We start from the raw sequence: 11,351 nt of genomic DNA on the forward strand, positions 1-11,351 counted from the left end.
CCCCCAATCAACAAAAATCAATAAAAATACTTAACTAACTGAGGTTCTGACCCCCCTAACAAAAATCCTGGCTACACCCATGAATGGGACATAAACTGAAAGAAAGGTTGCCACAGTTGCTACCTTATGGGCAGAAATAAAATGAAATACTGAAAATAACATTAATCTACTTAATATGTATGAATGTAAAATGGGATTAACAGTTAATAGATTTTTTTTGCAGTTTTCTCTTGTACAAGCTTTGTGTCTTGAATTTTGTGTGTTGAAATACTTACCTGGTATATTGAAACATCAGCTTTTTTCTCTTTAGCAGAATGTTTGTCTTCTATGCTGATAAGAAACTCTTTCCCCCACTCAAAATATTGAGTCTTCGGATGTTTTGTTTTTGAAATTTCAGTAGGGTGCACTGTGGTCACAGTCAGTAGTTTTATCATCTGTTAGGAGGTTCAGGAATGTTTATTAAAACAATATAGCTGGTGTCCCAAGTTCTTAGGAAAACTACAAAGAGACTCACTGTTAAGATAAGAGCCCCAAATAGTGTTTTGATTCCATATCATGGTTGAAGCATCGGCCATTTACTGCTAAGAGGAGAGCTAATATTATGGCTGTGGTTTAAACCACAAGGAGAACAGGCTGTGCTGTCATTGATGATTAAAGCTGTTTATGGTTGTAGCATCAGAGTCATGGAGTGAGCCACTGGTGTTAATCATTTTAGAAGCAGCAGCCCCCCCCCAAAGTGTTGTGGTCAGAGGCAGAAGCCTGTACCCATAACCTATGAGCTATGTCCCCTTCCCCCCACTCCCGTGGTTTAACTTCATAAATTTAAAGCATTCTTGCCCTGTTCATCAACCAAAAAGCTTCCCAGGACAGCTTGTAGATAATCTTTTTTAAAAAGTAGTCTCTGACCTCATGACATGACACACAAGGCAAAAGCGTTGAGGAGGGAAGATGGAAACTAGCAAGCAAGAACCACTTCTTGATGTTGTTGGGTTCTTATAACAACCAGCTTAGATGACAACAGTTCAGTGAGAGAAGAAGCCTAAAACATCTGCGGAGCTGGTGGAGTGGTCCTGCTTCCCTTCTGCCTCAGTTGCAGTCTGATGTAATAGTAAAGGCCAAATTTTCTACCTTGCCTTTAAGGCTTGATGCAAATACTTTCTAATATGAATGGCATGTCATCAGTAGTATTAAAAACAAACAAGAACATGTAAACAATTGAAAGGGAGCTTAACTATGCATCCCCCCCAAATAAAACTAATGTCAGGTACCGTCTGTGAATGTAGTGTGAAAAATATTTTAAGATGATGAACTTAATTTTTTATCCATAACTTGTGTTATTTTAGGTTGGCGGCAGCTAAACCAGTGGCCCTCCAGAGGTTCTGAATTACATTTCCCATCATTTCTGATGGGTTTGATGGAAGCTATAGTTCAGTAATGTCTGAAGGGTCACAGGTTAGACAGCCGTGCTTTAGCTGATATTCTGTAAAAGTGCCATGAGTATTGTTTCTTGTAATTATTGTTTATTTGAAAGATGCTTCTTTGTGTAACTCTTAATGTAATAAAATGTAGTAAAAATTGTATTCTAAAAGATACTTATTTTTTTATTTCTACAGAGAATATGAAACAGTTGTCAAAATGACATCCAGATTTGGGAAGACGTATAGCAGGAAAGGGGGCAATGGCAGTTCAAAATTTGATGAAGTTTTTTCCAACAAACGGACTACTCTTAGTACAAAATGGGGAGAAACTACCTTTATGGCCAAGCTAGGACAGAAGAGGCCCAACATCAAGCCAGACATTTCTGAAATTCCTAAGAAACCCAAAATAGAAGAGGAAGCAATAGAAGACCCATTTGGATTTGACAGTGATGAAGAATCCCTGCCAGTATCTTCAAAGAATGTGTCACAAGCTAAAGGTTCTTCTCAGTTGGAGTCAGTCGAACCATCTCAGTCTGGCGACTTCTCTTCTGTACTTGAATCTAATAGCAAAATTACTCAGTCAATCAGTGAAGATATTTTGTCCAGCAAATGTGTGTCTTTCGAGAATGCTGTTCATGGATTAAAAGAGAAGAACTCAAACAGAAATATGGAGGATGGTGACCTCAAAAGCAGCAGTGTTAACACTGTAATAGCAGGTAAGCTTGGATAATACAGTTAATTTCAGAGTTAACAACTAAAGTCAGCCATGCAAGTTGGCCACTCTTTTGACCAAATAATGTTTTCTTTCAGATTCAGCTGCTTATCAGATCCTCTACTTTAATTGTTCCATGGCATGGGCTTATGCGTAGGGATTTCTGGTTGTGAGAGATGAAGTTTCATAAACTTCACATATTTGCAAGTTGGAACGTTTAATAAATTTGTGCTCACTTTAGCTGCAAGTTGAAAGTCAGGGAAGCAAGGAATTGGTTGAGGGATCTTCTGGAGCACATTTTGGAGGTGTGCAGTGCGGCGGAGGGAAAGGTGAATCCGCACCCAGTATGAGTGGAAGTTGTCCAAACAACGATGGATTCCTCCCTTTACAATGGCTCTGCCAACTTATGTGTGATTAAGTAGTGTGTTAGCTTTTAAGATTAAAATAACTTTTATGACAAGTTCAGTATGGTTGCTTTTGTTCTTTCCTTTATTATTTTTAAGGCACCTCTATAGTGATGTAGAAATGTCAAGATCTCTGCAGAAATGTCAAAATATCTACTTTGTATATTAGAGAAGTAAGAAAAACAGAAATATGATTGAAACTATGGCTCATATTTTTTAGCCATTTGTGGATGAAGTGAAAAATCTAAAATTGGAGTGGAGCAGAAGAAATGTCCTGGGAGGGGGCAGTTGCAGTTGCAGAAGTTTGGCTTTTTGCTTGGCACATACCCCCATGACTCTCCAATATCTAGCTTACGGGTGAGGCTGCAGAGATCCTGGAGAGTGGTGCAAGGCTTAAAAATAGTTTAAAAAGAACAGCACTTGAATGCCACTTAATGCTACATTAAGTGGCAAACCAATGACCAACCCCCCCATAACTCCCATAAACACTTTAATGAACTTATTTTGCCCTGTCAGGTGACAAGCCCCGTCCTGCTGTTGTGAGGAAAAAACAGATTTGTAAAACTAGAGGTAGAATGCTACTGAAACAGGGTTCTGTTTTTGCTGTCTTTTTGGTAACATGCAGAGTAGGGACTTAAGTATCCTCCCTACAAAATAGAACATGTAAATCACTTCGTATGAGATCAGGGGGTCTGCACTTTGTATGTTACTGCAGAAGCAAGGAAAGCACAAAACTGACTTGCTTGTGCTTCTGCTTTGCTCACTTGGCATAATGTGCAACTGCTTTTGCATTTTATACATATCTGTAAGGGGAGGCTTGTGGTGTAATTACCTGTATTTTCATGTTACTAGTTTCTGAAAATGTGTCTAAAAGTTGGATAAAAGACCTAAGGTATAACAGGAGGTGAGGTTCATTTGAAAATCGTAGAGCAATAATACTCATTAGCAAAATCCACCTGCTCAAGAATTGAAGAAAAACAGATCATGTTTACCAGAAATCTCTGGTGTGCTCAAATTAAATCCCACAGAGTAATACTCATCTGGATTATGCACGTGCCTGCATAAATAAATTAAGGTAGTATACACATATATTATATGATTACAGTATATGATCTCTAAATCTAATCACATAAGCTGTGATCCAGGAAATTACTACATTTGTTACTTTCCTAAATGCATAGTTGGGCACTCGAAGTCTGGCATCTCACAAAATGTCGCCCCCTCAGCAGCTTAAATTTCAGACAGAGAGTTATGGAATGTTTTAAGTTAGTAGGGCTCTACTGTGCTCTTATGTCCAAGACTGAAGATTCTAATTCATTTTTAAAAGCGGGCCACTTGCTTGACTGTCAATTTGGCATTGTTTGCATGTCATCCTAAACCATAATTTAGTAGGAACAAATCACAATGAGCTTGCTTCCCCCCACCATACTCTTGTCCAGCCTAGAGGAGAAATACAGAAGATTTCACTTAACATGTTCAATTGTCGGACTCTGGACCAACAAACCTGCTTAGCTATGATTAGTTTCAAACAAGTCACCTTCAAACAGTAGTTATTGAAGCAGGTTTGTTTCTACTAAACATAGTTAAGATTGATGACAGTTCTGGATCCAGATGGCATGGCAAGCTCTGGTTAATCAAAGCTTGAAACAAACGCTTCTGAACTCCTTCCGGAGTCCAGACACATGGGAGGAAAAGAGAGGGAAGTAAATAAGCTTGCAGTTTGTTGCTGCTTGTTTCTTCTAATTCACATTGCACTGAGCTTTGGTTTAGCATGATGCAGAAACGCAGCGGCTATGTATACATTTTTTTTAAATAGGAATGTGAGTTATGATTAGAGATGTTGTAATCAATCTGATGCTGAGATGCACAGTAATCATAATGATTTATGTAGCTTTTGTAAATGTTGCCTCCTCCAATTGAGAGTACAAGCTAATAGCTCTTGCAGCTACAAAGCCAAAAACACAAAATCTAGAACATGTTGCCTAACTTTTGATCAGCCCCAGACGCCATGGCCATTGGCCAGAGATGATGAGAGTTGTCCATAAACACCTGGAGAGGCACAGCTTAGCTATCTCTGATCTATATAACCAGCAGAACCTCTTTATATTTCAGAGAGCTCTTGTGTTTAGAAGTGCTAGGATGATCTTTATGTGCATAGTGAAGAGGGTTTGATCTTGCCTTCTGGCTTTCTTGATAATGCTCTGGTGTGTGCAATCATGAGTAGTAGTTGGGAGGAGGTTCTTAATGTTTGCCTCCTGATAGACGCTTGAGCTCTGCTAACGAAATGCCATACTAATGGAAAGCTTTTGTACTATTACACATATGATCTTCCATGCTTTTCCTCTCTCCAGAGCTGGATGAGTTTATGAACAACAGCTGATTGAAGGAGTTTGCTTTCCTTATGCAGGTGAAATGAAAGTATGTAGGTGCCATGCCAAATTAAGAGGGATGAAGGACAATCCGTGTAGGGCTATCCTTTCCCTCTTTCTCTAGCTGCAGACTTTGACTGTCAGGTACTAAGTGTCACATCCCTTTTTTGAGTATAAACTATTCTTTCATGAGTAGTGCATGTTCTTTGGTAGTTAGTGCCTGTTTTACCCAGACCTTTACAATTGTAGTCTGAGACAACTCTTTACGGGCACATGTTCTAACTATGCTTTTTTTTTTTTACTTGAATTCCTCAAAAAACCTGTAATGGTTCTGTTTGGTCACTTTGGAAAACTTATCTTGATGATACAGTTGGGAGTTTGCTTAAAGAATGGTTATATTATCTTTTCTGCCCTTTGCAAGTAGTAATACAGCAGAGACATGCGTAGTGGTGCCAGTTTTCCCTAATTCATTTTATGATTCTAATTTATAGTCCTATAAAATCATGATATTCCTTGAAGCCTCCCTTTCCTATTAAATATCATTTATTATCTGTATAAAACACAAGCTTGTCCTGGTAAGGATGTGGTTAAAGGCAACATCTGTTGGAAGGATTCTAGATAAGAAGGCTGTGGAAAGGTTACATAAAGATTAGAGCAACAGCTCACCCAGCAAAGAAGCAATTTTGGTAAACGTGGTAGGAAATAGTCAAAGGACAAAGCAGAAGTAGCAAGCTAAATTCTGTTGTCAACAGCATTCATCCTTAAAGAGCTCTACTGCTGAATTCATGAGAATTGACATTGCATTTCTGCTTTAGAGCACAAGCAGTGCAGAGAGTTTTGTTTGATTACCACTGTTGGTAGAAGTTGTAGTGAAGCTTCAGTTTAACTGTTTGTGATCTTGAAATATTTTAGACACTTGGCTGATAGCTTTCTCATAGAACATGAAAATGGGTTATTTGCCATGTAAATGTAGGTACTCTTCTTAATTTATAAGTAAGTATGTTCTGAAAGCTTCATGCTACGCTTGTTGACTTGGAATGTTTTGAAGCCTATATGTGATGAAGTGAGGGTGGAATATATTCACAAACAAAAATTGGCTTGGAGCAGGCTTGTCCCCGGATGTTGCCTGGTTTTGGCTGGGCCGGCTCCCAAGATGGCGGCACAGCAAGGGGGGTTGCTGAGAGAGAGCCAGAACACGGTGAGGAGGAGAAGGAAGGAAGGAGCACAGACAAGACAGCGAGTGGGGTCTGCTAGGAGGAGGAACAGGAGATATAGCTGGTGTGCTGGGACTGGCACTAGCCCAAGGTGCTGCCTAGCTTTAGCCCGCTGAGGGGCGTGTGAGTCCCACCAGCCTCCACCTCTCTCTGCCCATCCCATCAGGGGCTATGGTGGTGCTGACCCTCTGGAAGCACTGCTGCAGGCGACGGAGTGAAAGCACTGTCCCGTTGGCCCCCACTCCTTCTTGGGTTATGTCTTTCTACCCCTTTAATTTTAAAGGTGCAGCTTATATTCGGGCCAATATGGTACTGTACAAACTGATTTCAACAAATTAGACTTCCTCATCTCGAAAAGTACGATGCATTTCATTGGGGAGATCATTTGAAAGTTTTGGAACTGACACTGAAAAAGCTCTGATATAGACCCTTGTACTTCTGACCTCATCACTTGTAGGAATCAACACGAAAGCCTCTTTAGCTGATTTTAAACCAGGACAGGTTGGTTTGGGAAAGACATTCTCTAAGATATTTGGGTCCCAGGCTATTCAGGACAACATAAGCACTTTGAATTCAGCTCAAAACTTGCAAAAGATGTAGTTGTTTACTAGAGGCGAGTGACCATTCATCAGTCTGAAGAAGTGTTACTTGAATTGGTACAAATAAACAATCAAATAAAGATGGCCAAAGACAGTAAAACAATATGCTAATTACAACATAAGGAATAGGCACAAAGCATGGTTACCATACAAGTTGCAGTAGCGGGCCCTTTGAAAAAGCAGAATCCAGTCATTTAAGTAGTGCACATACACTTCTCTCACCTCATGCTTCATGTTATTCATGAGGATCTGTATTAGAGAAGGAGAGTAGGCACATAATACAGGCAACATCTGGTGACTGATGCTAGTCTTCAGCACAAGGGGCTGGGCTAGTCCCCAGTGGTTGTGCCACCTTACACCATCCCTCCCCACCATGCCTGTTCACTCTAGCAGCAGCAGAAGCTCCCTATTACGTGTAAGTGGGCAGTATTCCTTCCCCAATGGCTTCATCCCTGGCAGAGGTAGGTTTCCTCTGGAGAGCCACCTGCTACCAGCATGGGCAAGGAGCATAGCCAATAGCAGGACTGATTTGGGATTTCTCATGACATTTTTGTCTTCCTTTAATAGAGGAGCATGGCTGATGGAGGCAGCCAACCCTGTATTGCCCACCAGCAAAAAGTTCTTTTCCTGGACTCAAGTGTAGGTAACGGCAGGCTTGGTTCTGCACCTTCCATCATAAAGATGGTAATGTGTACTTCAGCTGCAAGTTTGAATGAGATGAGCTTGGCACATATTTTAAGATTATATGGCAGAGAAACATGGCAGGCTGTCAGGGCAGTACTCCATTCTTCCTCTGGCAGCTTGCTCATTTGCCTGGATGAAATTCTTTGTCGCCAGTGGTGACTAGGTGAGTAGTTAAAAAGCAAGTCTAAAAATAAGAATAAACCATAAAATAGTAGGGAACGAAACTTTGTTTGCAACCTTAAAGCCTCTGAAAAAAACAAAGTGTGTGGCCTGATACTTAAAATTCAACAAGGCAAACTTCTTCCAGAAGGAAATTCCACAACCTAGGTTTTATTTGAGGACTTTCCCCTTCACTTCTCTACATTCATAAAAGAGAACAGTGTAAATTGAACATGAATGGTCCATAATTCTGCTGATTTCTCTGATCGCTTCAACTGAAAAGGACAGATGCAGACTTGAATTCAGTTGTGTGAAAATATAAATAGAAGATATTTCTGGTCATGGGGTGATGGTGTTCAGCCTACCCATGTCATCTTCAGAAGTGACTTTTCACAGCATATAGGGCATTTAGCAGAAGAGAGGAGTAAAGCAGGAAAAACCCACTTATGTTTCTAGTTGTTTTCGTGGGTCAGAGCCATAGGCAAAAAAAAGGACCGATGGTTTGAGAAATATAACAAAAGCAAAACTGAAAAGAATAGATAGAACAGTCTGCGGTCTTTTAGGTCTTGTGGGGTAGGAGAATAACTGCTTATCTTTATCAAACTGTTCCTAATATCCTTCCATTATATCTAGTTGGCTTCAATGTGTGGATTTTCTGCAGGAATAAACTTGATGAGTTTACACCTCAGTTTACAGTGGCTAGGAAAGAAGTCACAAGGCCACATATAATGGGCTCATTAGGTGTAGTTAAAGCACTGCTAATACATTGATTTAATGCTTATTGGCTTATTTGCCTTCACAACAGTCCTGTGAAGCAGGTCATTGTTCCTGCAAACATGGTTAAAAATGTTAACTGAGGTTGAATGAGTAGAAAGTAACCTGTTGGAATCACGTCTACAATGCATCATGGCTGAGCAGAGATTTGAACCTAGGCATTTAAAGATTTCAATGCAGTACCTGACGAAGTGAACCAATGCCAAGGACACGGGTTCAGTTCCCATAGGGCCACCTCCACATTCCAGCATTGCAGGGGGGTGGATTAGAACACCTTCGGGAGTCCATTCCAGCTCTATAATTCTGTGACAGTAACTGCAGTTACTTCCTTTTATGCAAATTTTAATTGGTTTACAGAAGCAAGAAAGCTTCTAGTTATTTAGTGGATAAGCTGTGCTTTATATTGGAAGATTGAATACAGAAATTTCTAGTACACAGCTAATGAAATGTTAACCTGTTTGTAGGTATTGAACCTATTATGAACAAATTATATACAGTGGTACCTCGGGTTAAGTACTTAATTCGTTCCGGAGGTCCGTACTTAACCTGAAACTGTTCATAACCTGAAGCACCACTTTAGCTAATGGGGCCTCCCGCTGCTGCCGCGCCATGGGAGCACAATTTCTGTTCTCATTCTGAAGCAAAGTTCTTAACCTGAAGCACTATTTCTGGGTTAGTGGAGTCTGTAACCTGAAGCGTATGTAACCCGAGGTACCACTGTACATTGGATACATCACTTTATAATTTCTTTTGCAACCTTCTGACTAAATGTAGTAACTTGATCTGACCTGCCATTCCAACATTTCTCTTTATAGGTTTTGGTCTATGTTTAGTACTATCCCAAACAGTGTTAACATGGCTTGGTCAAAGGATCTGTAAGTTGAATTCAATTAGAGTTGTGAATGTGGCTGAGGCTGGTCCATAGCAATCCTGTCTGAGTTTACATTGAAGCATGGTACTGTACTGGATAACCCGGGTGGAGTGTAATGAAAGTGGGTGGAGTGGCAGCTTTAGTCAGCAAACTCCAGACACGTTATGTGAATGCTGGTTTGGTTTTGCAGTAGAAGAAAAACTGCAGCTATGGAGCGACTCTTTCCTGCACCTGGGTGGAGATATGTTCTGTACCCAGGCCTGATTATTGTCTTGTGTCACTAAAAAACAGAGGGTAATATTGTAGTGAACCTAATAGTAACAAATAACTGTCTTGTTAATGTGTCCCAACTGGGAAATTGCTGTTTGTTGAATAGTTCTCTAATTCTTTGTAAAGTATAAATAAAATTCAGTTAAACTTAAAATATAAGCTATATTTAATTATTGCTATTTGTTTTATAGATACAATACAGACTTTTAATGACAATGAGAACAGTCACTTCATCTACAAGAATGTTGAAGACAATAATATAATTAATGCTCAAACAGCAGAAATCTCTGGGTACAATATTGAAATGAAGGAATCTCATGATTCTTGGGACTCCCATATCGGGAAGAGAGACTCTCCATCAGAAGTGTCACTTACAAAGGAATCATTAGTGACTGGTTTATATGAATGGGAAGATGAGAATGAGGATACCCGAAGAGGAGAATATATGTTGGGTTTTGATGATGAACCACTTTCAGAGATAAAAAACAAGGATGAATATCTGGTTAAAGAAGATATGGAAAGTCCAAAGGAAACCATTAGCGAAGAACTGATGCAAACTGTTCTCAGGCCAAGTAATTGTCGGACATACTGTAGATCCAACAAAACAAAATCACAGGGGACAACAAATTTTGATAAGCTACTGGATGGCACTCTTCAACCTTTAGCCAAAGCAAACAGTGATTCAAATACTGATGGTGTGAACCCAGTGAAAAAAGTTGCTTTAAGTAGTGGGACCAGTTTTAGAGGGACTGTTGGAAGGACTAGAGACTACACTGTTCTCCATCCATCATGTTTGTCGGTTTGTAATGTTACTATACAAGACACTATGGATCGTATTGATGAGTATGCCACATCTACACCTACTGATTTGGGAGAAGCAGGACGTCTGAGAAAGAAAGCCGACATGGCAACAACCAAGACAACAACTAGATTTCGACCTAGCAATACCAAATCCAAAAAAGATGTCAAATTAGAATTCTTTGGGTTTGACGACAATGATGAAGGAGGGGGTGGTGAAGGCGGCTCTAGAACATCTGGAAGCTCAAATTACAAAATTAAATACTTTGGTTTTGATGACTTGAGTGAAAGTGAAGATGATGATGAAGAGCGGCCGTTAGAAAGAAAAGTCAATAAAAAAAGAAACCGGGCAGCTCCATCCTCTTCACTTCAGTCCAGTTCTGATGGAAGTGAGAACTATTCACAAGACAGTCAGTCAACCACTAACCCAGGTAACATTAATTTTTTTGCACTTGTTTCACAATTTGATAGCTACAGTTTGATAGTTAATAATTTGGTTCATTAAGCCAAGAGTGGAAATCTGAATCTTTCTCTTTCTCCCCCCCTCCCTCTTTCTGGCCCCCACATTTTGCGTGCCAGCTTCAGGGCTTCTGACCTGGTTAATTCAAAGCAGTTTTCCGTTGCAGTTGAATTGAGAAACTGTGGCTTCATCTTTGTGTAGTCAACAGGGTCTGATCTTGTTTCACAAAAAATCCAGTGAAGTCTCATCAAAATATTAGGAAATTGATGTGATTTTTATTGTAGTATGTGTTAGACTGTCTTTGAAAACAACAAAAAATAATTGAACTTAGTGATGGCATTGTGCCTTTCTGATAAAATCAAGTTACTGATCTTTATTTTTGGTATGGATTGGTAAATATGCAGACTGAAAATCTGAATAATCAAGACCTCTTTCCTTTATTCACATATGCTTTTAAACATTCAAGGTGGTGAGTTACATTAATTTTAAGTGTGTGGAAGTATATGAGGTTATAAAGCTTCAGGCACCCAGACCTCCTCCAGTAATTGTTTGATAACTGTAGTCCTGTGAAATAAATGGAAGCTGTTGCTGTAGTTTCATTCATTGACTACAGAGTCTC

General features: G+C 39.7%; 1 protein-coding gene across 4 annotated transcripts in view; it reads left to right on the top strand.

Annotated features, from left to right (window-relative positions):
• WAPL (WAPL cohesin release factor) overlaps window positions 1–11,351 on the top strand; it is a 58,126-nt gene that overhangs the window by 19,852 nt on the left and 26,923 nt on the right. For all 4 annotated transcript variants that reach the window (XM_083502396.1, XM_083502397.1, XM_083502395.1 and 1 more), the window contains exons 2-3: window positions 1,614–2,134; window positions 9,666–10,703. In XM_083502396.1, coding sequence (XP_083358522.1) covers window positions 1,636–2,134; window positions 9,666–10,703 — 1,537 coding nt within the window. In that variant the 5' untranslated portion in view covers window positions 1,614–1,635. The remainder of the gene's footprint in view (window positions 1–1,613; window positions 2,135–9,665; window positions 10,704–11,351) is intronic.

The sequence above is a fragment of the Podarcis liolepis genome (assembly GCF_965112155.1).
Source record: "Podarcis liolepis genome assembly, chromosome: 5".
NCBI lineage: Eukaryota > Metazoa > Chordata > Lepidosauria > Squamata > Lacertidae > Podarcis > Podarcis liolepis.